Source organism: Pteronotus mesoamericanus, unplaced genomic scaffold (assembly GCF_021234165.1).
Source record: "Pteronotus mesoamericanus isolate MK-2021 breed Mesoamerican mustached bat unplaced genomic scaffold, CSHL_Meso_final contig_181, whole genome shotgun sequence".
In the NCBI taxonomy this organism is placed as follows: domain Eukaryota; kingdom Metazoa; phylum Chordata; class Mammalia; order Chiroptera; family Mormoopidae; genus Pteronotus; species Pteronotus mesoamericanus.
The window spans coordinates 3,207,856-3,235,183 of NW_026555077.1; the positions used below are offsets into that span (position 1 = coordinate 3,207,856).

General features: G+C 40.6%; 1 protein-coding gene across 1 annotated transcript in view; it reads right to left on the minus strand.

The window, feature by feature from the left end:
- The window catches only part of SLC44A5 (solute carrier family 44 member 5), a 309,363-nt gene extending 288,045 nt beyond the window's left edge, over positions 1 to 21,318 (minus strand). Inside the window, exon 1 of the mRNA XM_054566860.1 lies at positions 21,208 to 21,318. Within this exon, the coding sequence (XP_054422835.1) occupies positions 21,208 to 21,241 (34 nt within the window). The 5' untranslated portion in view covers positions 21,242 to 21,318. The remainder of the gene's footprint in view (positions 1 to 21,207) is intronic.
- Positions 21,319 to 27,328: the final 6,010 nt, after the last annotated feature.

Below are 27,328 nucleotides of genomic sequence, written 5' to 3' on the forward strand. Positions count from 1 at the left end.
TCCTAAGGTAATGACAGTTTTAAAAACAAATAGTATTATTTAATTTTGCCCATTTAAACTCAGTCCAAACCCTGAAGGCTGATGAAAACAGCCAAATTCAACATATAAGAACTCCAATGATTTAATTCTTTTACTACCTAAAGACAGTCAAAGACCATTAGCATTAGTAAGTAGAGAGAGGCTTAAAAAAGGAGGGGGAACTTGCACTTCTATCACAATATATGGTCAAGCTTTTTCAAAAACCAAAGCTCATTATCTGAAAGTTAATCATGGAGTCTACCCATTAAAATTGATTTATGTTGTATCTTGGCTTTAGAGAAATGATGGAGCTTAGCTACAGGAGCTGGCCTGTGTTCAAAATGTTTGAGTCATTTTGGTCCTCTGTCATAAAATAATAAAAACAGCAACTAGTTAATACTACTATTAGGACCAACAGTTTAAAAGCTAAGTTGTCAGCAATGAAGAATGTAATTTCAGCATTACAATGATAGCTCTCCTACCATAGCTCATAAAAATGATGTATGTGGGATATGATAATGTGGGAAAGGTAGATAGTTTTCCAAAAATAATATTTGAGCCCCAGTTATGTACACAAGCACAGTGAGAGCTGACAAATTATTCTTGGCCACAACATATTAAAAAGTCACACACACCCCCAAAAAGGTATAGATTTTTGAAGTTTGAAGGTATCATGAAAATGATCTAATTTAGCCTCTCATTTAAATGAAGCATTCCTACAATGCAGTTTTCTAAATTGTTCATAGTTCAAAAAGTAGAGTACTCTCCCATCTTTTTCTTTTGCTTACAATTTGTTAAAGAAATTGGGACCTGCATTATTCATTATTGCAAGAACGGGACTCAGAAGCAATCAGAGAAGAGCTTCATTTTTCTCCCATCACTGCATCCAAAACTCTGTCAGGTCTCCCCTCCTCTACCCTTGACAGCATCTCTTTCAGAGCTCTTTTCATAACAGTTTTGCCATCAGGTATTAAAAATTTCAGTCTTGTCTAAATCAAAGCATTCAGTCTCTATACTCTCCCCCGAGCCTCTCCCCTTCCGCCAGCCGGGGAAGGACTCCTAGAGTGTGGGAAAAGGAGCAGCAGCAGGAAGATAGGGAAGAGGGCTCCATTCTGTTCTCTCCATGCTCCTTCCTTCGCTCCCTACACCACCCCATCCTCGTCAGTACCCTTTACAATTCTGGATCCTGGAAGATGGCAGGGATCAAAAGAGGAGTTCCTATCCATAATTCTCACTGGACTTTTAAGTGCACTCTGTCGTAGCAGGTGTCCCAAAACTGAATCTCACAGGGCACATCCGTGGACTCGGGGGAGACCCTCGGCAAGACCCTCAGGCCTACATATTGTCTGCAACGGACAAGGAACTTTTCAAGTGCCCTGTTGCCATCAGCACCACCCCCTCTCAGCTTTGCCCCAGGAGGCAATCCACTTAGAGAGGGTCTGCCCCACTTGGCGGGCAGGGATTACAGTGGAAGTGCAGCTTGACAAACTGCTGACTCCTTCTAAGACAGGATAGTGAGAAGCTTCCATCCTTTGGCTTTCCTAGTAGAAGAGGGTAACTGAGACAGACAGTTGAACACATTGGCTGAGCGCCTAACAGCCAGGTGCAGGTGGTCACCAGTGCGGAAGGCCCAAGTGCCTGAGTGCCTCTCAGGGGGCAAAACAGGGAAAACAAGGACCTGGTCCCCAGGGTAGCTTTCCTCCCCTGGCCTTTCCTCCCTGGAGAGAACAACTAGGCCTCAATTGTGTTGCAGCTCTGAACCCAGAAAAGCAGCAAAAACCAGGTGGGGTGGGAGGACACCACAACCAACTGCAATGACTAAAGAGCCCCCGCCCTGTCGCTGACTAATCAGTGGAGACCATGACCCTTGAAAGGGTCGCACCTGGAGGACTGATGAATATTCTGCTGAAACCGTCCCCTGAGACCTCCCCTAAGAGTCCTGCCTGCAAGAGAGAAAAGCCTCAAGACAAAGAGCACAATGCACTCCCTCCCTCTAGAAAGCAGTCCATGCCATTTCCTTTCCCTTCTCCCACTTCTTTTCCCAGGGGCACTCGTCTCCTAAACTCTAAGGCAATGGGCAGCTGGCAGCTTGTCCCAGGTTAATCCCCTGAACCTGCCCTCAAAGGCCCCCGGTCGCTGACTTCCCAGTGAGCTAAGGCAGCCCAGCCTAGGCTCTCCTGTTGCTTCTTCTGTACTAAGCCCTTCCTCATTTTACTGTCCCCAGCTTTAATATATGTATCCTCATAGTCACCTGGACTCGTGTTGTGAAAGATTTCCTACACGAAGTCAAGAACCCACACGCAACAGCTGGCCCTGGGCAGACCCACTGGGCCCTTATCCGGTAGCACGTCTTCCTTGCCCTGCTGGCAGGGGCAGCTACTTAGCTTCCTACCCTTCATCTTCCCCAGAGAAGAGACCGAGACCTGTTATTATCACGCTTTGCTCCAAATCATGTGAGACCCCAAGTCAAATTCTCTCAAGAAACTGTTCATACTCTGCTCTGGTAGAGGCATGGGAAAAACCTTCCAGTTTCTTCAGTTTCAAAAGCAGCAGGCCAGGGACTAACTGCCAATCCACCATTTCCACCATTTTGTAGATAAGTCTAATTTTTATAAGCAGTATTCTTGGGATCCCCAACACTTAAGGCTTTGGGGGTAAGGGAAGTATCTTGCTTTTCTCCCTGTAAAAGAATAAAAAGAAACACACCATTGCTTCCTACTCCTATGAATTTCCTTCAAAGACCCTTGAATGAGTATCTCTTCTCCTAACTGGACCAGGGGCAGATGACAGGATTGGTGATCTGGCCAACTTTCAGGAACTCCTGTGAGGCTGAATCTAGCTCCTCTTTTTGAAGTGTGAAGGTACTGGTCACCTAACGTCCTATTTATAAGACAGGACATCTCCCATTCCATATGTTGTTTTAGCCGTAAAGTGACTGTTGAATACAAGGCATCCAAATTGGAAAGGAGGACGTAAAACTACCATTGTTTGCAGATGACATGATAGTGTACATAGAAAACCCCCAGGTCTCCACCAAAAAACTACTCAACCTAATAAATGAATTTTTGCTAGTCCACAAATGGAGATATCCTTTATTTTTTTTAAGAAAAGATAATTAAATATACCTTATTTAAGATTTTCCTTTTTACTAAATACATGTTGAAAATATTATTAAAAAGGCACAAATTGGTTGTTTAATATAAGCATGCCCTGCTTTAATAGCGTTCAAAATACAAAAATCCAAATTCAAAAATAAACTAATGTCTAATTGCTTCATTAAAAAAAAATGAATAAAGCTCTTTTAATGAGAATTTGTCTTTCTAAATTGCCACCTGATTACCCTAAAAGAAGAAATCCAAAATAAAGGACTATAGGCCCCACCTTAAATGGCTCTGTCCCTTTGAAATGGAACTGTCCTTTTAAGAAGCTTCCCCTGTCATCCAGCTCAGGTGTAAAGGACATAAGGCAAAGGTAATTAAAAGGGTCACAACAGTTAGAGCAGCACAACGCTGTCCGAATTGCATTCTTTTTGATGAAAATAAATCCATCTGCTTCTATTGCCACACTAGCAAACTAGTCCGGGGACCATATCGCTCTAGAATTTAAAAACCATTTCATAGTAAAATAGGTGTTTTCTGAATTAGCAATAAATTAGGGCACTGTCAGTATAGTCACATCAATAGAATTTACCTCAACAATTAGCACAGTCCTTGAAGTCGGGCAGTCTCAGAAATCATTCAATGGCAATAACTATTGGCTGGACAAATAATAAAATGCCTGCTTAGCCTTATCGTTTGTCAGAACCCCTAGCCAAAGTATATATCCTCTTGAAACCTCAACTTTCATGTATGGAAAAATATACAAATAAGAACACCTACTTTAGTGATTCTCGATCACAGTGCATATTAGAAACACTGCAGTGTCTAATTCAGTAGGTGTGAGCCAAGGTTGGACAAATGCATTTAAGCTTCGTGGACATCCGGAAGCTAACCCAAAACTGAAAACCACTAAACTCCCTCTTAGGGCTATTGCGAGACTAAATAAATTAACATATGAAAGCACTGAGCACATGCTTAACTCATATAGTATATAGATTATAACCTACTTTTTAAAAATATTATTTTATACATATTTATAAATTATTTTATATAGCACATTTAAGAAAAATGAGTAATTTATTAACGCAGTGGTTCTCAAACTTTAGCATGATCTAATGGGGCGGAGAAGCTTGTGAAAACACAAATTGCTGGGCCCCACCCTCAGAGCTTCTAAGTCAGTGGGTCTGAGTTGCTGCCAAGGAATTTGTATTTCTAATAAGTTCCCAGGTAAAGCAGATGCTGCTGGTCCAAGGATGACACTTTAAGAAGCACTTGCATTAGAGAAACAATCATATCTTAAAAATTATGTACATGTAAAATAAAAACAAAAAATACTCAGAAAATACAGTATTAGCATTAGTTTATGGGTAAGCAAGGTTGATTTTCTTTGATGATTTGAAATATAATCTCATATGTTACTATTTTTTCAATAAAGCTTTAACTGACACCTTTTCCTAGGTAAATGGGGAGTTCACACCTTTGAGGTCCCATTGTACCTTATATATAAATTTATTTTATTTTTCAATTACAGTTTACATTCAATATTATTTTGTGTCAGTCTTGTACCTTATATTGGCCTTGCAAAGTGTTGTTGCATTTAACAGCTTTGTGTGGAAATGAACTGGGAAAGCATTACTCTCTCCTGTTAGTAGAAAGCGAGCTCCTTACCGGTAGAGATCAGGTCATACTTATCTATGTATCCCCAAAACCCAGCATAGTGCCTATAGACATTTAACAAAATACTTCATGGATAAAAATGATTAATGCAACTCATTCATAATAGAGTAAATTTTATGATTTTCAAAAATTTAAGTCTCACAGTAACTCCATGGGAAAATCAAGAGGTATATATAAACAACCATCTTCCTTTCATTAGAGCAGTGGTTCTCAAAAATAAATAAATAAATAAAGGAGGGTATACACCCCAGAAGACAAGAGTCCTTCTAGCAGCTAGTGGGTAGAGTTCCGAGATGCTACAAAACATCATACAATGCAGTCTCCATCCACAACAGAGAATTATCCAGCCCAAAATGTTCAAAGTGCCAAAGTTGAGAAACTCAGCATTAGAGGAATTCTGACTGAGCTAATTAAACTCTCCCAACACCCTCCTAAACAAAAGTTTGGCCTTAAACCAAAGAAAAACTATTAGCAACAATAATTTACAAGTATAAAAGTTGATTTTGTACATAGCAGTTGCAACCTGAGGGCACAAGGTCACACAGCTCATTAGTGATAGATTAGAAATAAACTACAGTGTCACTTGAGCTAAACACTCTTGAAAACTTCTTCCTGACTCTTGGCCCGTGGATCTGCGATCTAATCCAAACCTCAACAGTAGCTGCTCCCGCACAGATTGCTCATAATATCTCACTTCCTGTGCCTAGGCCTCAGGAAAACCCCTTCCTTCGGATGTTGTTTTTATGATTTAACTTATTTTTATGATTTTTTTTCATTCAGTTATGTGGCTTGTGTCTTCTATTTTAGACTAGGCCTTCTTTAAATATTAAGTCTAATCTTGGTTCGATACATTTTGCAACATAGCTTCATTGAAAAATAATAAAAGAGAGTCCTTAACAGTCAAGAGGAGAAAAACGAACAGTTGTGACTTTCCCTCTTTCCTTTTTAGATGAGCCCTTGAATGTCACTTATAAGACTCAGCTCCTGGAAGAAATGTCCTCAGTCAGCACAACCTCTAGAGTTTTCACTGCCTCTGACACCCTCAGGTTTCCCACTTCTCACTTGCTCCCTTTTCAGCTACCTTGCTACAAAATACATGCTGATCATCAGGCATGTTGCAGAATACCAGAATTGGATCCCAGGCAAGCCAGTGTTTGAAACAAAAGGTCAACCTGGTCAGCTCTAGGTATAAATAAGGCAGAGGGGGAAAAAGTGTGAAAAAATAGAGGCTCACATGAATGCAAGCGTGGGCTGAAGGTAATTAACTGGGGAGAGCGCCTTTGCTGTAAGAAAAAGCTAGCTTTGACTATGCTTCTAGTTTTCTACAGTTTCTCATTACCAGAAAAGGAGAAGTAGAGGAAAGAAAGGTCAGGAAAGAGGTAAGAAGACAGCAGAGAAAAAGACAGCGAAGGAGGACAATGGAATGAAATGAGCATTTACTGAATACCTATTACATACAACATGCTATATGCTTTGCCATTTGTTATGGGATTTAATCCTCACAAGAGTTATCTAAGGTAGATACTGTATTATCTCTGTTTTTCAGATAAAGAAAGTGCAGTTCCAAGAGGTTAAGTCACTTGCCAAAGATCACATAGCTGGGATTTGAACACATACGTGTTTCACCCCAAAGTCCAGAAAAGAAGAAAGGGTGTAGGCTCTGGGAAAATGTTGTTTAAAACGTTAAGAAAAATCATTTTGGCTATAACCAGGCATGGTAGGAAACGGAACAGAGACAGAGGATCATTCTCCCTAAAATTGGATATCTGATCCCTAATAAATCCTTCACAGTGTTTTCCTTTTTAAAAGAAAGATAATATTCATTCATTTATTTCCTCAACAACAAATTGGGGAGAACTAAGTGTGAGTAAGGCACTGTGCCAGTTGCCATCAAAGCTACACCTTTGAACAAGGTAAAATTTAGGGTCTAGTAAAGAAAAAAGACAAGTATACATGCAATTAAAATACAGTTTGATAAATAAAAACTGAAACCTCAAGGAGATATGAGGACATGTAAATATTGACAAGGAGGATGTCAAAATTTCAATATATGAGTAAACAAAGTTAAAGTACTTTTCTTCTACTATTGACCCTAAGGTTGGAGGAACTGCACGTATACACAAGCACATACCACAATAAACACACAAAAATACAAACACACACAAATGCTCATTAGACCACTATATTTCCAGAGAAAACCTAGAAAATCCAGTTAATTGTGCTAGATTTATTAAAGCAATGCAATTGAATAGTATCAAACCATTAAAATTAAAGTTATAAAGAATATTTTAAAATATAGAGAAATATATATGCTTGACTTACTCAATAATTTATTCATATAGTATCTATGATATGCCCAGCAATATACTAGACATTTTGGATTAAAGAATAAAGAACACACAATCAGGACCCTCAAGGAGCTCATAGCCTAGAAATTGGTACCCATGGAGAGACCTAGAAAAGTGGAGAGCAAACAAGCACAAGAGAAAACCCAGGCACTGTGAGGCAGCAAGCAGCCCCTGCTGCAATCCCATAAGACTCAGATCCAATTCCAGGCACAAGGCAACCTATGCAGAACAGATTTGATCCAAGAAAATTAATCCAAGATGCAGAAAGATTGGAAGCAGCCCTAGAAAAGGGCAGTGTCTAGCTGCTAAACAGGGCGCTGCGCTCTCAGGCACCAAGCAGACTGGCCTGGAACTGCCTGATAGTGTCACCAGAACAATGGGGGAGGGAGTTACTACAGTGACATTTTTGACCCTAGGGTGTTAAGCTAATGATTGATTTCCTATCAGGTTTTTGGTTCCTTGTGCTTCAGGGCAGTACTAGGACTGAACACCTGCCCAGGACTCAGGAAGGAAATGGACAAGAAAACGCAACATTTTAAATCAATATAAGAGCACTAACAGAAGTAACATGCAAGATATAACAGGAGCACCAAAGAGGAAGTGCTTAACTACGCCTATAGGGATGGGGACAGTGTGGGGACTGTCAGAAGGGAAGATGGTGAAAGCTCTACAGAGAAAGTCATGACATTTGCCCTGAGGCTTGTAAAATAACAAGGAATTTTTAGCAGGAAGGAAAGAAGGAAGGAAGGAAGGAAGGAAGGAAGGAAGGAAGGAAGGAAGGAAGGAAGGAAGGAAGGAAGGAAGGAAGCAACATCGAAGGCAAAGAACCATTAAAGAATGTGTATCATCCCTGGTATTAGAATGGTGGGATCATTAAGCTTGGCAGAGATGTGAGAAGTGGTAGGAAAAAAAGCAGGAAAAGTAATCACAGGTCAAACCTTAGAAAGCTTTGTATACCTTGCTATGGACTTTTGATTAGGTAATAGAGAGAGCCATTATTGGATTTTAAGGATGTGAAATGATCAGATTGGCTTTTTAAGAATATCATACTTGCAATAATGTGAAAAAATAAATTAGAGGTGACTTAAGCCTAATGTAATGAGACCCGTTAATCTACAGGTGGTTCTAATTCATAGTAGAAATAATGAGTGCTGAAATATATCTACGGCAGTGAAGGTAAAGGAAAGCATATTCTTAGGACTGATAGTAGTAACTGATTTAACCAGGGTTAAGCAGAGGTCTGGAAAAGAGAATCAAGGTAACTCCAAATTCTCAGCTTATTCAACCAGATAGATAAAGATGTTATTAAATAAAATGACAACTATGGAAAATTATACATGAACAAAGACTAGATGGTAACCTGAAAATAAACTGATGGGTTAGGTTGGCCAAAGTTCTACAGAATATAAGAAAAAATCATTTGGGGCTACATCTAGGTTTAAGTACAGGCTCTTCAAATTACTTCTTTATAACTCTGAGCTGATTATTTTATCTCTATGAATTTAGCTTCATCCGGTATTAATTATCTTAATTCATCTTATTTCAAAGAAGATTAAAAGCAGTTTATAAAAATACATGCAATTCAACAAAAGAAAGCATGTAAATAGAGACAAGGAGGGGGGAAATGAATAAAGATATAAAAAAACAAAATTAATCCACAAATGTATGATTTATGACCCCATAGCCTTGTGCAAGAAGTGGACTCGGACTCCTGTCTGAGCTTCCTAGCTGTCTACCCGTGGTGGGAAACACAATGAGTCCTCTAACACTGTCCATTGGTACAGTTCAGAGAAGCTACTCCATCAGGTAATCACTGCAGATACATAGTAAAATAGTGATCAGCACAAAAAATAACACTCTTGAACTTAATACTATGTAAAGTTTCTCAATACCAGTTACCAAAAGCACTTCTATAGGAGCCAATTTACTTCAAGCTGGGTAAAGAGCTATCTCAGGGCCTGCCTAAGTCCAAAGAAAAGTTTTAGCATAACTAAAGGAGTAAAAAAACTACATGTTTATTCAGGAAATCCTTCAAAAAGAGCCCTTCCATAAAAGCACTCCAGAACACCATCTAACCACTTTCCACCCCAGCGGAGCACTTGATGACGGCTGAGCCAGTGGCCTCACGACGCAGATCTCAAATTCCTCAGCCTCAATGCATAGCATAACCCAATTTTCAGAAATACATGATACAGCCTAAAACCTCACTAAGTCTGGACAACTGAAGGACGTCTAGATTCATGAAAATTCTAAATATTCCAAGGTAGTCTATTCCAGCCCTTTAATATAAACAATCAGTTAAAAATATTGCCCATAAGAATTCCTCAAAGACTTGCTGGTAAGTTATTTCTAATTAATATACTTTTCTACCACTCAATGTTGCCAGAAACTTGAAAATGGTTTATTTCCAAAAGAGTTTAAATAGGTTACATGCCTCTCTTGACATGTAACCTCATGTATACATGCCATATAAACTCATGTATAATCTGTTAATTTACTTACGCTTCATCATACCTAAGGCATTAACTCAGAATTAGGTAGTGAGAGTTCACAGCTTGTTAAAACATAGGGTTTCCTGATTCTAGAATTTGGCACATGAAGCATGTGTCTTTTGTGTTCTCCCTATAGCTTGCTAAATAAAGTGTATGTGTGGGAAGTGCAGTAATTATTCAATACAGGGTTTCCATGAAGTTTTACAAAGCATACATTTTAATGTAAGACTTCTTAGTGGTTGAGAATGGTGAGGGGAGAGGTGGATTGCAAAACTATTTCTTGTAACTTCAAGTTTATCCTTATCTCATATAACTAAGGTATCCCTGAACACATTTATTTATGACCAAAGATTTTATTAAACAACATGATGGTCCTTCTTTAGTCACAGACACTCTTCCAGGGCAGTAAAGGCGTTACACCAGCAGAATGAAAATCAATGCTGGGGAAAGAGAATATGATGACATTCTTGTGCAGCCAAACAAAAGGATGAATAAGAGGATTAGAACAGAGAACAAGGAGGAAAAAGAGCTTAATTCAAAATGGAAAATACTGTTAATATTAGAATTTGTGAAGTGTAAGTGTACATTTGTAGCTTTTAACAGTTTTATTTTTATGACTTTTGATGTTTTTCAACTAATACTTACAAAATGTTATAGTCATAGGCCAACTTTAAAATGATTTGACTTTTGTGTAAAGCGAACCTAACATGATATAATAGGCTTTTAATAAAATATTAATGTCCATTTCAAAAATCTTACTTTTTGTTTCCGAATTTGAACACTAAAACACAACCCAATGAATTACAAAATTTACATAAATAACCTATTCGAGTTTTTAAAATGCATAAATTTCAAGCAGCTTCTTATAAAATGATTTTAAATTCTTGATCCTACAGGAAAATTTTCACTCAGCGAGTGCTTAAGAACCAGGCCAGCATTGAAGTCTTAATGGCCAAAAGAAGCCACAGAAAAGATGGCTGGATGACTACAGCTCCTTTCACATCAAAGGGCTATAGCTCCAAAGCTTAACAAATCATCCTGATCTTGATTCTTTCTTTCACAAAATTGTCGGACAGATGCAGAATAGAAATCAGCCATGTGAAATTGTGATTCCTCAATGAAACTAGATTTTTTTTTTAGACCTTGACTTTAATGTTCCTCTAATGCATCTGGCCCTAGTGAGAAATTACCAAGTCTATAAAAACATTACTATATAATGGAAACCAAAAGAAGAAAAAAGGATAAAGAGAGACAAAGAGAAATCAAGGCAAAAAAAGTATTTTTAACCCTAATTATTTGTTTAAAAACTGCATGTCATCTAAACGTGGAGCAATGGGATACATAAAGCAGAATCTTTTGGATTCCTTTCTCAGAAGCAGCTTCCTAGCTGGTCTCTGGAAGGATGGAAAACGACAGGGCTATCCCAAATCTCCCAGCCTCAGCACTATTGACAACTGAAACCAGATATTCTTTGTAGTGGGGTAGGGTAGGGTGGCAGGGGAGCTGTCCTGGGCATTATAGAATGTTTAGCAACATCCTAGGTCTCTGCCAACGAGGGGTCAAAAAGATAATCAAAAATGTCTCCACACACTGCAAACTTGCCTCTGCTCAAGAACCGCTAGTCCAGTCTTTATCCTATACTAAATATTTATTTAAAATTTTTCTTTAATTCCTTCTGAGCTTTCCAGCTGAGAGAATGGAATGCTACGGCCAGCAACATAATGACTGGGAAGTTTATTCTCTCCTGGCAACTTTCTCCTATTATGGCACATTTTATTAAATATGTTGTCAGGAAGTCCATTTATATACCTCTTTTAATACCATATTTAATATTTTTAAAGATAAGATATTCAAAGAAATAAAGATGAAAAGAAGTATCCTTATAACTCAATGATATAAGACCATTCTACAATTATTCTTCCTTACCTCCCATGAAACTGTCATAAAAAGTAACCAAAATTTAAAACGGTGAAAGAGAGGTTAAAGGCCCCCTGGAAAAACAAATAGTAACAAACAACAAGGAACAAAACATGCAATTTCTCCCATGTTAAAAAAATTTTTTTTTCTCAACTACTTTTCCCACTCCCAACCATAGCATCATTTCTTTGCTCTTTTTGTAACAAAACTCTCTAGTTCTTATCTCTAATTCTTCTCCTCCCATTCTCTTTTAACCTCCTGCATTCAGACCTTTGCTTAGCACCACTGCACTTAAATGGCCACATCAAGGTCTCCCATGATCATCTCATTAATAAATCCAGTTGTCCTTCCTCAGTTGTCTTCATCTTACTTCACTATCAGCAGCATTTGACACAGTTGATTCTTCTCTCCTCCCTCATATACTTTCTCCCTTTGCTCCAGGACCCAACGATCCTTGATTTCCCCTTTACTTATCACTGCTCTTTCTCAGTCTCCTATATATGTTTCCTCCTCTTCTCTCCTTCCTCTTAATAATGCAGTAACCCGAGGCTCAGATCACTTATCTCAGACTGCACTCACTCCAGTGAGTCATCCAGTCTATGGTCTTCCATACCACCTACCTGCCAATGATGCCCAGATTCACATCATCAGCCCAGGCCTCTTTCCCAAACTCCAGACTAATCTATCCAACTTCGTACTGTCATCTCCACTTGAATATCAAATAAATATTTTAAATGTATCCAAAAGTGAACTCCCAATCCTTCCCCCTAAATTTGCCCCATCCACAATTTTTCAAAAGCATTTGATGGCAACTCCATTCTAATGGTTGCTCAGGCCAAAAACTAGAGTCATTCATGGCTCCTCTTTCTCTCACACTCTGCATCCTATTAGTTCAAGAAACCATATTAGCTCCACCTTCAAAATATATTCAGTGTTCTTCCATTTCTCATGTCCTCCACTGCTACCTCCCCAACAGATGCCAACACCATCTCTCAGCTGAAACATTGCAGAAGATCCCTTTACCGGTTTTCCAGCTTTTCTCTTCGCCCCTATAGGATATTCTCAACATAGCAATTCTTTTAAAATATAAGTCAGATTATGTTACGCCTCTGTTCAAAACCTGCAGTGCTGCCTAGTTCACCCAGAATTAAAGCCAAAGTCCTTAAAATTATCTAAAGGTTCTAACCCGATCTGGTCTTCCCTCATGTTTCTGGTCCCCTTTCTTATTTCTAGTCCCCTTACTAATTCCACTCAGCCTCCCTTCTGTTCAACCAACACGTCAGATATACCCTCACCTTAGGGTCTTTGCAGTGGCTTTTCCTTTCTGGAAGCTTCTTCCCCTTCTGCAGATAAATGCATCACCTCCTTTAATATTTATCTTTTCAATTAGGTCTATAGTAAACAACTTCTGGCACTCTCCCTCATGCCATCACCAGAGCTTTAATCCCTCTTTCTATGTTCTATTGTTTTTCTTTTCCTCACAGGACTCTTCAATTTTTAACATCAACAATTTATTTATTATGTTTATTATTCACTGCCTGTGTTTCCTATCTAGAATGTAAACTTCACAAAGGTTTTATTTCACTCTCTGATGAATCCCAAGTACACTTAGAACAGTGCCAAGCACAGAGTAAGTGTTCAGTTAATAGTTTTCAAAAGAATAAAAAAAAGTGAATGAGTAAAATAAAGTGGACTAATATCTTACTCTAGAGTAGAAGGGAAAGCAGCCTTCTCCATTTTTTTTCTTATTTCTCACTGTTTTGGTTATACATCAGAGGACTAGTAGGGCTGAGAGAGGGAAGCCATTCTTTCACAGAGAAGCACAGCTAACATAGTAGTAGAGATTTTTATTGAACATTTTAGGTTTTAAGGGACGTTTTTATCTTTTCAGTTTGGGGGGCTGTGAAGTTTTAGGCTGTTGCAGGATTTTAGGGCTTTTTCATTCTCTTTATCACTCTGATTTTTATTTTGGCTGGGCATCTAGCAGGAAGGTACCTTGTAAACTAAATGAACCAAAGGGGCAAGGAATGAAAACTCAAGAAGTGGAGCAGAAAAGAAGCTGCTGAAAGGAACTCAAGGAAACAGGAAAAGAGAGCTTCAGGTTGTCAGTCTCACTCTCTAAAGTAGGAAATAGGATTAGGATTCAAGGTCAATGCTGCGATTAATAAAGAAGATTGGTATTAATTAGTGAATTACAGTGTTCCTTTTACTCTTAGGAGTCAATGCGATGAGGAAATCCTAGAGTAATTGTATAAATAAGTAAATTAATCCCTATAGTGAAAAGTTTAATATATATATTCTTGCACATATACCACATCTCCCCTAATATTCACACAGAGTGAGGACCTCCCTACCTCCCAAACAGAGGTGCAAAAACAATAAATCACAGATGTAGTCATTATCTAATGCTTGCAACATATCACCTCAAAATTTAGCAGCTTAAAACAAGAGTAGACATTTAGTATCTCTCAATTTCTGCAATACAGGAAACCAGGTACAGCTTGGCTGGGCAGTTTTGGGTCAAGGTTTCTCCTGAGATTCAGTCAGACGTTAGACACAGACATCTGAAGGCTTAACGAGGCTGGAGGATTTGTTTGCAAGGCCCATCACTCATATGGCTGGCAAGTTGGTTTTGGCTGTTTGCAGAAGGCCTTGGCTCCTTCCCACATGAGCCTCTCCACAGGAATGCTTGAGTGTGTTCACAACATGGCAGCTGGTTTTCCCCACAATAAGAAAATATAAAAGCAAAGGATACACGAGCGCAGAGCGGAAGCCACAGTGCCTTTAAGTACAATGTAGCCTTCTACTGCACTCTACTGGCCACACAGGTCGGCCCAGATCCAGTGTGGGAGGGGTGTGAATACCGGTATGTAAGGATGTGAATGCCAGTAGGTGAAGAACATTGAGGCCGTCTTGAAGGCTGGTTACCAAGGCGATCAAATGGCTTCCCACATGAATAGCAAAGTAATCTCAACCCACCTTGGAGTTGACCCAGATGCATCTTTTCCTGCTTACACCACTTCAAAAAGTGAGAACATTTGTTCACTTTGCCTTGCCTTCCCATCTCTAGAGAGCCCTAAAATCTCTATACAATATCACCTTCACATCTGTGAGCAGTTAGCCTACTTTTTGTTAGCAATGTATTTCTAATTTTAAAAGTGGATCACAAACAATAAAGTTGTGACACTTCTGAGGAAAGTGTAAGATATATCATCCTCTTGATTTAGCAGGGGGGAACATCTAACCTTAGTGTGTTGGACTTGATACACCTGGAAGAAGGTGAGCAGATATTAAAAGAGTAGGTGTGGACAAAGGGAACAGTCACAAGGCTTTGGTTATGCCTCTAACCATAATTTACTCTTACATAATTTACCCTTAGACCTCAAGAAATCACCAAATTTCCTCACATGTAAAATGCAGATATTACCACACTCACATATATAAACAATGAAGATTGAATATAAATTGGGAACTGAACTGTTTTATATATATATCTTGACTTAAATTATATGTATTATATAAACAAAATTATATATATCTCCGCTTTGGCTGGTGTGTCTCAGTTGGTTGGGCATTGTTCTGCAAACCAAAACATCATGGGTTTGATTCCCTATCAGGACACATGCCTGTGTTGCGGGTTCAGTCCCCAGTTGGGGCATGTGCAAGAGACAAACAATGTTTCTCACATCAATGTTTCTCTCCCTCTTTTTCTCCCTCTCTTCCCCTTTCTCTAGAATCAATAAAAGAAAAAGATGTTAAAAAATATATATATACAGCCCTCGCTGGTGTGGCTCAGTGGATTGAGTGCTGGCCTGTGAACCAAAAGGTCGCCAGTTCAATTCCTGGTCAGGGCACATGCCTGGGTTGCAGGCTAGTTCCCTGGTTGGGGCATGCAGAAGGCAATCGATTGATATATCTCTCTCACATCAATGTTTTTCTCCCTCTTTCTCCCTCCCTTGTCTTCTCTCTAAAAATAAATAAATACAATCTTTTTTAAAAAAGATATTATACTTGACTTATCTAGAATATATATCTACCAATAATAAACTTAAGCAAATTCCTTACAGACATATACTAGTCATATTTAGCAGCATCGCTCACCTCTTACTGTATCATTTCTCCAATAACTCTACCAACACTGAGCATTCCTTTCAACTCTAACATGCTATGACTCTCAATAGTATGAAAAAAAGCTGATGTCATAAACACATTGTGTTACAGTATCACTAAGGGCTAGGTTCAGTCTTAGTTACGTAAGTCTTGAGGTATCACCAGCCTTGCTAGCCTGAGAAAAGGTTCTTGCAGTTCAAAGAAAGGGAAGGGGGCTTGAGCAAAGGAATGAAGCCACAAAAATTTTTCATTTTTTTATTGTTAATCCTTGGCAAAGAAGCAGTTTGGAGATGAGAGAAGGCAGTGGAAAGCAATAAAATAATTATTATTTTTATCTTTCCTAAATATCATGGTGCCTTCTAGTCACAAATGTTCAGAAGGCAGAAAATCATCCAATAGACCACGTTTACCCTCCCCCCAACCAAGTGAAAGATCAGAGAACGAAAAGCATAATTTCCCTGCTAACTAGCAATAAAGCAACCACCTCCAAATGGCAGTTTTCATCTTTAAATTTTTTCGTGTTATTCTCATCTGTGAGGTTTGTAATCCATAAAAGCAACCTAATAATGATTAAGTAAAATCAAAGACACTTTTAAAATGCCTGTATGTTTTTATTGTTATGCTTCAAAAAGGTACCCTGCATAAAGGTACCCTGATTTGAACTTCCCTTATGCTTGAATTAGGGTGTTTCTTTTGGAACACTCTCACATCAGGCTTCTGCTTCCCTTGGCAAAATCAGGAACTGGCTGATGTTGTCTTAAAGGTTTTCCCACGTTCCCTTTTCCAACATCATTCTTCTTTCATGAACCTCATTTCATTAGCCAGGAACCCCTCATGCTGCCTTCTGCATTCTGCCTACTGCTCAGTAATGTTTCAGGCTCTTTATAATCCTCTCTTAATATTACAATATGTTTTTCCTGGCACTTACCTGCTTGCTAGGTGGATGACTAACCTGATAATCTTTACTATAATGTTGAATTAGTCTTAATTTTCTTTAAGATTTTTTTTAAAGCAGATTCCTACAAATGCTATCAGCATTGCAGCCCAAAATATTGTAGGTGTTTTGGTGAACCTAACAGATGATACCTGAGTATAACAGGACCTTTTAAAAAAGTGAAGTACATTGGGTAGCTTTACCTAGCTTGGGCAGTGGATATGGAAAAGCTGCTCTCCCTGAAATTACCCTTAAAGGTAGGAATGTAACCCCAAACACCTAATGAGTATTCAATCAACTTTCCACTGCACTTAAAATAAAGTTTACACTCTTTTTTACAGCTGAGTAGTATTCCTCTGCGTAAATGTCCCATAGTTGTTTTATTCACTCATCTACTGATGGACACTTAGGCTGCTTCCGTATCTTGGCCATCATAAATAATGTTGCAATGAACATAGGGGTGCTTATGCTCTTTTCAAATTAGTGTTTTGGGTTCCATCAAATATATTCCCACAAGTGGGATCACTGGGTCAAAAGATTGACCCATTTTTAATTTTCTGAGGTATCTCTATACTTTTTTCTATAGTGGCTGCACCAATCTGCATTCCCACCAAAGTGCAAAGGGTATGAAAGCAGCCCAAGTATCCGTCAGTAGATGAGTCAATAAAAGAACCATGGGACATTTACACAATGGAATATTACTTGGCCATAAAAAAGAAGAAAGTTTTGCCCTTTGTGACAATATGGATGGACCTGGAGGACATTATGATAAGTGAAATAAGCCAATCAGAAAAAGACAAATACCATATGATTTCACTTATACATGGAACCTAATGAACAAACTGAACTAACAAGGAAAATGGGGACAGGCTCAAATGGAGAGCATGATGACAACTAGTAGAAGGGAGGTTAAGGGATGGAGGGATTGAGCGAAAAGGGAAAAGGACTCATGGACATGGACGACAGTGTGGTGATTGCAAGGTAGGATGGGGGTACAAGGGGACTAAATGGTAATGGAAAAAACTGCAATAAAGATTAAATAAAATTTACACTCTTGTGCAGGGCCAAAAAGATCTGGCCTCTCCCAATCTGTCTCTACCTCACACAAAAGCCTATTTAGCCAAGTAGGCTTTCCTTCTGTCCTTGAACAGGTCGAGCTGCATCCTCATTCCTGCTTTAAGGCAGGCAGTGCTGTGTTCCAGGTTTTGGCATGCAAATTACTCTTCATCATTTTGTACCCGGTTCAAATGTCACCTAGTCAGACAATCTAAAGTAACCTCACAATCACTTTCTAGCACAACATTTTATTTTATTCATGGAATTAGTTGTTGTGAAATTTCCTTATTCGTGTATTTGTTTACCTGTTCTTCCCAGGACCCCTCCTAAGATACTCTTCATTGAGTTCATCACTGCATTCTGTGTTTTGCACAGAACCTGGTACATATTCAGGGCTCAATAAATATGTGCTAAATAAATGCATAAGTAGGTGACCCAGGCATAAATTAACTTTTAAACTTAACTAATTGAGTAAAACTTCCTTGTTGTAGTAATATTGGAAAAGAGTGAGGGAGGGTGTTAATATCATTATAGCTAATGTAGCTAATATGTTTATAAGACTTTTATTGATCATGCACTACAGCATTTTTTCATGAAAACATAAATATTGGATTGATAAATATTCCATTTGCCTTTTTGCAAAGCTGTCCTTCGATGAGGCCATCACAAATCAATGCTAGTGGTCTTTGAGAAACACTGCCAACTCATTTAATCTTCTGTTGATGTTAAGAAACTGCATTTCCCTTTTGCCAGTTTCTAGCTGTTCTAGATATGTAGTCTCTACTGCTAGGACTTCAGAAGCCAATGAACAACTTGCCTGTCACATGATCCATCGAATGATCTCTCCCCACATGCAGTGTAGCTAAGCAGAGAAGCAGATCTCAGAAAATGATAACCAACACAGCATGAAACGTATTTCTAAACCTATAGTTTATTATCCAGCAAAGTTCACCCCAGCATCCTGCCAAAAAAACAAAAAGCCTAGAAATTGAGCATTTGGGTTTCTACAAGGCAGTCCCAGGTTAGCTGGTTGTAGCTTAGAAGCAGATGTCTAAAAACAGTTCAGCAAGCCTGCAGTCAGATGATTTTGTAGAGCTCTCCTCTTAAAAAGGCAAAATTGAGGCAAGTCAATGGATTACAGCTTCCTGGGTTTGCTTTTGTTACCTATAAAATATCACAGTTAATCCTACTTTGCTAAAGTGAAACTCCAAAGTTTGGGGAAAAAATTATCATTTCTTCTAAGAAAGATTAAGTAAACTGGTAACAAAAAAAGAAAAGAGAGAAACTTAACATGAGTAAAGAGAGAGAGAAGTCGGGAAGAGCTAAATAACTTTCCCTTTAAGAAAAACTTGTAGCATGAGAAAGTATTATTTTTAAACGACTACAAAAAAATTTCTTGAGACCGCATGTCCTAGGAAAGCTTGATCATTAATTTTTCCAGAGGAATTATTAACACAAATGACAAAACTCTACTACTATTCTTCAATTATTACACTATCATATTTAATACACACAATCGTATCTTGGCATACAAAACAAAAAGTTCTTGGTGTTTTTTATGGAGGTGGAGTAACAAGGGGTGTCTTTTCATCAAACCTCATAATAGAGTGAATTCACTTCTCATTAATTTGGCCTCCTTCATATCTTTTTGTGCTCTGACACGATTAATTACCAGGGTAAGATTGTCTGTAGCTAGCATGTACTGTAAAACTACAGTTCTTTCCCACTTTTCATGGACCATTTACAATCTGCAAGGTTTGCGGTGGATGTGAAATGTATTACTGCCAATGGATAGGCACATCAGCAGTGCTGAAAACCAATCCTTGTGTCTTCTTCATCGTGCCATATGGTTCCATAAAAAACGGGTGAACCAAAAGTGCCGCTAATGCACTTTGTCAAGTGGGTTGAGACTCATTCTTTGATATTATGATAAGGAAACTGTAGATGAATGTATTTTCATGCTTTAGTCATTTACCATATAAGCATGTACTAATTCATTTGGGAGGGAAAATATCAGGTTTTTAAGGCCTTTTCTATTTTATAGGAGCTGTAATGTTTTTAAGGAAATACACTGCAATAAAATTATTAAACATATATTACAGTTTCAAGCAGAAGATCCCCGGTGTTTGTAGTAACGCCTTCCAAAAGATTAAGGATCGCGGTTTTAAATCCTTTCCAGTAAGTCAACTGAGTACTCTGGAGACATTAAAAAGCCAGCTGAAGCACCAAGATAAAGTTGTGTCCCCCTAGTGACCTCTCGAGTGGAGCTAAGCTCCCACAAGCAAGACTTGGGATTGGAGGGTGGGGGGAAGCAAGAAGCATGCCTAAGCCGAGCGCGCTGCTCTGAACCAAGCCCAGATATTTAACTCACCCTCCCACCTCTGAGTCCTGGTCCTATTTCATATAAGCCCAAGGCGAAATAAGTCTCCGCCTCTGGGGCCATTAGGCCCATTGGGTCGTAATCCAACTTCAAACGCTGCCGCTTTCTCCTCCCCACAGTGCTCAGGTCCAGTTTCCCCCAAGCACCAGCTTCCTAACCACGCACGGTGTGGAGCTGGCTTTCCTCTCCGCAGTGCTGCGGACACCGCGTGGCCACGGCTCGTTCCCCAAGCCAGAGCTTGAGAGCTCAGAGCGCCGGGGAGCGGGCGAGCTGCGACCTCCGCGAGTCAGCGCTGTGGCTGGTGCCGGCGACCTACTCCCGGCGCAGTGCTCTGAAAGTCCCGGGGACGCCCCTTGGCCGGAAGCCGCCCAGAAGGCTCCCTCCCAAGTTCAGCTTGGATCCCGCCGAGATGCCTCCAGTCATCCCAGCCACAGGCTCTTCCTTGTTTTTCCCCACCCCACCCTCCCCGCCCCCCAACTTTGCAACTTTGGAAGCTGTGGTTCCAAAGGAGCAACAGGGGGATTGCTCAGCTGGAGTCACTGCCCGCCTAGGCAGTCGGGTAAAGGGATAAAAGGAAAGAGCCTGCGAGGACCTGGGTGGCAGCAAGTCCCCTTGACCGTGGGGGAAAAGGAAAGCCAGACACATCTTATCTCCTCCAGAGGATGGAGGTTGGAAAATGGATGCAGAACTAGTTACCCTAGGGATGAAGGAAGGGGAGGGAGAGGTTGGGTGGAGGGAATAGAAGAAGTGACCTCACAAAAAACTCTCCCCCCCCCCCCCCGCTCTCTCTCTCCCTCTCCCCCCCCCCCCGACATAGCCTCATTCCGAAAAAGGATGAGACTCTTAGAGCCAATACTCATTCCCCACTACCCTGAGGGAAGAAGGTGCAACGTGCAACAGATACCCAAGCTCGTGGAGTAGAAAGGGGGTGGGGTGAGAGAAAGAGTCCCCAGGTTTTTCCCAGGTTACAAAAAGGGGACAAACTCCGGTCGGTGTCTTCCCGGAGGCAAAAAGGGGTGCGGCAGTGCTGGGGTCCCCCCATCTCCTGGAGAAAACAAACTCTTCCCCGGCAGGCAGCCTTCCACTTGGTCGCGTCTGGATGTAAACAGGCCGGCCAGAGGGGCGGACCGCGGGTGGGCGGTGGGATGGGACCAGGTGGGAATAAAGCGGAACTCACCCTTGATGCTGGGGGGCTTTCTCTTTTTGGCCATCTTCTGCACCCACTCCTCCCCCAAACCCCTCACGAGCTTCCGGAGGCTGCAGCCCAGCTCCTAGAACCCGTGCCGTGCCTTCCAGACGAGCTCTCGCCGTGGCTCTCAGCTCAGCGAGCTCTTTGTTGCTGTGATGGCATCTGCGAGGCGGCAGCAGCGGCGGTCCGGCTGCGCGCTCGGCTCGGCTCGGCTGGGGCGGGCGCCGCCGCCCTCTGCTCTCGGCCGTGCTGCGCTTCCAGCCTCGCGCGAGCGATGCTGTGGCCACTGTGGCTGCGGCTGTTGATGCTGCTGTGCTGCTCCTAGTGCTGGAGGGGGCAGCGCTGGGTCCCCGGAGCGCCCGCCCAGAGCTGACCTCCCTCTTTCCCCCACCCCCCTCCCCCACTCCTCCACCCCCGGTGTCCCGTCTGAGCCGCCAGCTCCAATCCAACCAGTGACAGCGCCGCCGTCATCCAGCAGTAGCTGCTGGGGAGGGCGACAGTGGCGGCGGCAGCCGGGGGCTTCTGGGGGAAGCGGGGAGCTCATGGCCATCCGTGGCCAGGGAGGAGAAAGCCAGCCAAGCAGCCCGACTTTGGTAGAGCTCGCGCTTCCTTCTTGCCTGCCTGTCCCTTGGTTTCCGAAGCCCCTTCCCAGGCAGCAGGACACGGTGTGGGACGAGGGATGGGCCCACGAAGGGCAACCGTCTCCATAGCCAACGCGAACTCTAGCCAATTGCAAAAGAAGAGCCACCGCCACTCGCCACCCAGCGCCTTCACCGTTCCCCCTTCTGGGGAGCCTTCTGGGGAGCAGGGAATCCGAATTCCAAGAGGGCAATGAGCTCCGGGCATGATGAGTGTCTCTGTCGAACCGAAAAGGGAAGAGGCACGAGGGAGACTGAGGGCTAGTGGGAGGAGAAAGATTAAATTCCAGAGGCAGCGCACTACCAGATACCTGGAAGGATGACCTAGTTCAGGCCGTAAACTTACAGCCAGGACTCGGGACAGTTCCCTTGGGGCTGTGGGAAAATAGAAAAGGAAGTTGACGCTCTCCTGTTTGGGGGGGAATGGGGAGGGAGAGAAGTGGTTTCTTGGCCCCCAGTAGAAACTGTTCCAGTGGTCCTGTTCTTTCTCGTTCTGATCGGGGGTTTCGAAAGTTTTCATTTTCCTGAAGGAGCTGTCCTACTCTAGCGTGCTGATCAGAGAAGGAATCTCACCAGTATCCCAGAATTAAAAGGGCTTGCAAAACATGTATGACACAGACAACAGCGTGGTGATGGCCTGAGGAAGGTGGAGGGGGCAGAGGCTGGGCGGAGGCAGGCAAAGGAAGGGGGGAGTGGGGACCCCTGTAATGGTGTCAATAATTAAATAAAGAAAAACTGAAAAAAAAGAGGCACGACTGAGAACGTAAAGGTGGTAACTTGGACGTTAAAAGAATGGCAGAAGAGATAGGGAAGGGGATTACCAGTGTGGGAGAGGATTCAAAATCTTTTTTTTTTCTTTACAGGTGCTGAGGTTTCCCCAAAACTCACTTCTTAATTTGCGGAAATCTTATTAACACTATTTCTTTCCTCCTCTACGTTGTTCCCAACCAATTCTGATTATCTAAATATCCAGTGATTGCCCTGACATGTGGGCTCAGTTTGTTCAGTTTGTCCCACAAGCAAAGGGTCACCAGTTCCAGTCAGGGTACATGCCTGGTTTGTTGGTTCTCTGGGTTGGTGTGGGGAGGTGTAAGGGAGGCCACTAATCAACCAATTGATGTTTCTCTCCCTCACCATGTTTCTCTCCCTTTCTTTCTCCCTCCTTTACCCTCTCTCTAAAAATAAATAAATAAAATCTTTTTTAAAAATACCCAGTGATTAAATTTAGTATCATTAGCCAAAAGTTGCCCCAGCATCAATGTGGTGCAGCACAAAAAACCCTGGGGTCCATATCCCTGGGTATGACCTTTGGCCCTAAACTTCATAGCTATGAAAATTTCCACTAGACATTTAAGTCCTCTGTTCTTCTGTTTTCTGGTTTGTAAAAAATCATGTCAAATATTCCTTCCAGCTCTAATAAATGTCCTGAGAATTTTTAGTTACAAAATTATCACATTGTTTTTTGCACTCCTTCTAAATTTAACTTTATATATGTATTATATGGAAATAAGTAATTTGAAGAACATGTAAAATACCCAATTCCTGTCACAACAAAGCTGTAAAACACAAAAAGCTTATTTTCTTAGCATTCCAGCCAATATGAAGGCACTGATAGAAACACTTTGCTTCCTTGTACAACCAAAAGAAGGATAACAACCAATTGAAAAACAAAAAAACAACCAGAACTGCCAGAAAATCAAACTGCCTGAAAGTCCAACAACCAAGGAATTAAAGAAGAAACAATTATCCAGACTGGTGCACTGAGAAAAAGAAATATGGCCCAAATGAAAAAACAGATCAAAAATCCAGAAAAAGAGCTAAGTGACAAGGAGATAGACAACCTATCAGATGTGGAGTTCAAAACACTGGTAATCAGGATGCTCAAAGAAATTATTGAGTTCAGTTGCAAAGGGAAGGAAGACATGAAGGCTATACAAAGTGAAATAAAGAAAAATATACAGGGAATCAACAGTGAAGGGAAGGAAACAGGGGCTCAAATCAATTATTTGGAACAAAAGGAAAAAATAAACATCCAACTGGAACAGAATGAAGAAAAAAGAATTCAAAAAAATGAGTAGAGGCTTAGGAACCTCTGGGTCAACTTTAAACATCCAACATCCATATCATAGTGGTGCCAGAAGGAAAAGAAGAAGAGCAAGAAATTGAAAACTGATTTGAACAAATAATGAAGACAAACTTCCCCAATCTGGTGAGGGAACTACACATGCAAGTCCAGGATGCTCAGAGAGTCCCAAAGAAGCTGGATCCAAGAAGAAGCCAAGACACATCATAATTAAATTACCCAAGATTAAAGCTAAGGAGAGAATCTTAAGAGCAGCAAAAGAAAAGGAGAGAGTTACTTGCAAAGGAGTTCCCATAAGGTTATCAGCTGATTTCTCAAAAGAAACATTGCAGGCAAGAAGGGGCTGGAAAGAAGTATTCAAAGTGGTGAAAAGCAAGGACCTGCAACCTAGATTACTCTATCTAACAAAGCTATCACTTAGAATGGAAGGGCAGATGAAGTGCCACCCAGAAAAGACAAAGATAAAGGAGTTTATCATCACCAAGCCCTTATTATATGAAATGTTAAAGGGATTCATCTAAGAAAAAGAAGATTAAAAACTATAAACAGTAAAATGATAGCAAACTCCCAACTATCAACAACTGAACATAAAAAACAGAAACTAAGCAAACAAGTAGAACAGGAACAGAATCACAGAAATGGAGATCACGGGGAGGATTATCAGTGGGGGATGGGGAAGAATGGGGGGAAAAGGTCAAGAGAATAAGAAACGTAACTCGAAGGAACAAAATAGACGGCAGGGAGAGGGGCGGGGCGGGGCGGGGGGAGGGGGACCAGGTGGAGGTTAAGAATAGTATAGGAAATGGAGAAGCCAAAGAACTTATATGTACAACCCACGGACATGAACTAAAGGATGAGGAAGGGAATGCTGAAGGGTCGGGAGGTGCAGGACAGAGAGAGATAAAGGGGAGAAAAAATTGTGATAACTGTGATAGCATAATCAATAAAATATACTTTTTTTAAAAAGCTTATTTTTTAAGATTTTATTTATTTATTTTTAGACAGAGGGGAAGGGAGGGAAAAAGAGAGGGAAAAGAGAGGGAGAGAAACATCAATGTGTGGTTGCCTCTCGCGGACCACTCCTGGGGACCTGGCCCACAACCCAGGCATGTGTCCTGACTGGAAATTGAATCGGCAACCCCTCTCTGTTCACAGGTTCGTACTCAATCCACTGAGCCACACCAGTCAGGGCTAAGAAGCTTATTTTAATTAGCAAAATAAGCCCATTCTTAGACTTATGACCAGAAATGAGACTCAGTCAAAATTTTCCTCTTTTAAAAAGCTGTCTCTAATTTAATTCAAAACTTCTTTGTCATCTCTCAAACTCTTGAGGGGTGTAAATATTACGTATGTAAATATGCTTAGGCTGTGTTCATATTTTATCACTAGTATGAAATATTGCCTATATTAGAATAATGTCTTACAGTTTATTCATTACTTTCACTTACTTTATTTCATTTAATCCTGCCCACAAATCTGTGACTTTAGAGGGCAGGCCCTGTCTTCCTTGTTTTATAGATGAAGAAATGAGGTTCATGGAGTGTAATGACCCGTGCGCAGCTTCCAGGACTTCTACGCATCTCCTCTAACTCAATGTCAGGCTCTTCCCATGACACCAGCTGCTTATGAAGTAGAATATTTCTGCTTCAGACCAGGGATGTTTTCCCATTTTCTATTTATTTCTTCCACAGTCCCAATACGATTCTCATCAGAGAAAATCCAAAATTTTAGTTGACAAAATATATCTAATTTTTATATCTGTATATGATTAGCATGTGTTTATACTTGTAGCACTTCAAAGTGTTTTTACATGCACTTTCTCAAATGAAGTTCACAACTCTCCAAGGAGATCATGAAAAGAGGTGTATTTGGCCCAAATGAACAGATGAGGAAACAGACTCAGAGATTCTACAATCACAACCAATTAGGCCCTGGGTTTCCAGACCAAGTGTTTCATGAGTAGCCCACACTACACACTTTGTTTTAAAAAGGGCTACAGATAGAGTGCCTGCGGGGATCAGAGAGTCATCAGTGACTCAAGCTATATAAATATGTAAGCTGTGCTTGCGTGAGTGGTAGGGACTGCAGAAAGCTGAGAACATATGCATTACTGCACAGATGCAGGTTGCTTTGTAGGAAAGGAATCCTGGAAATATAAGGATTCTCGTTTTTCTAAAGGAGTCAGGAATCCCCATTTCCATGTGAAATATCCTTTTTGATGTTTGTTAACACAAAAAAAGCAAAACAAGGCAGGCCTAACAGAACATATCTGCCAATAATATAGGGTAGGGCAAAAGTAGGTTTGCAGTTGTGAGTACACAAAACACAGAGTTCATTCTTGTATTATTATTATTTATTAAGTATTGTATTACTTTCCATATGAAGAACTATAACCTGCTTTTTTCTCAACCTATACACAGCCAATAGGCTGTGAGTCTGTGTGCCTGTCTTTACATCTAATAGGTTGGGTTTTATTACCAAAAACAAGGACTGAAACAAATCCTTGGGTATAGTTCTGATTCTAATGGTGTCTACATACTCTCAGAATTAGCTATTATCAAGTTTTGGGGCCTACTTAAGCATGATTTCTAAATATTGCAGAGACTGGTGTTTCTAAATTTGTGGCTATTCTTAGAGCCATCAATGAAAATGACCGCAGTAAATCAAAATAATTTTTTAAAGATTTTATTTATTTTTAGAGAGAAGGAAAGGGAGGGAGAAAGAGAGGGAGCAAAACATCAATGTGTGGTTGCTTGTTATGTGCCCCCGATCAGGGAACCAGCCCGCGACCCAGGCACATGCCCTGATTGGGAATCGAACCAGCAACCCTGTGGTTTGCAGGCTGGCACTCAATCCACTGAGCCAGACCAGCCAGGCTAAATCAAAATAATTTTTCAGTCACATGTGATTCTGCTGGGCATGATAAAACTTACACATGTGATGATGATGGTAATGATGACGATGATAAGGACAAAATTGGCCTAATCTAGTTCCCTTATAGGAAGGTTCTGAATGAATCTTTTCAATAAAATAGCTACAATGCTAAAATGATAACTTTAGTTATATGTAGTGAAATTATTCTTTCTAGATTATTCTGCCCTGTCAAGGCTATCTGTAGAGTAAAAAAGATAATCAGAAGGGAGAAAAGGAATACATGTTCCTCATATAGAAGCAGTAAGTGAACAATAAACAGGGAAAATGAACTTGTCATACAAATTATACTAAGGACCAAAATGAAAAATATAATTTATAGTACACAAAGCATGATTGTCATTCATTGTAGTTATTGTACTTGCAGTAAGGAGGTTGTAAAATATAACCCTCAGAAGTGTATTTTTGGCTGAAATATTTTATATTGAATTAACTACTGTAGTTTAGGGAAAATGAG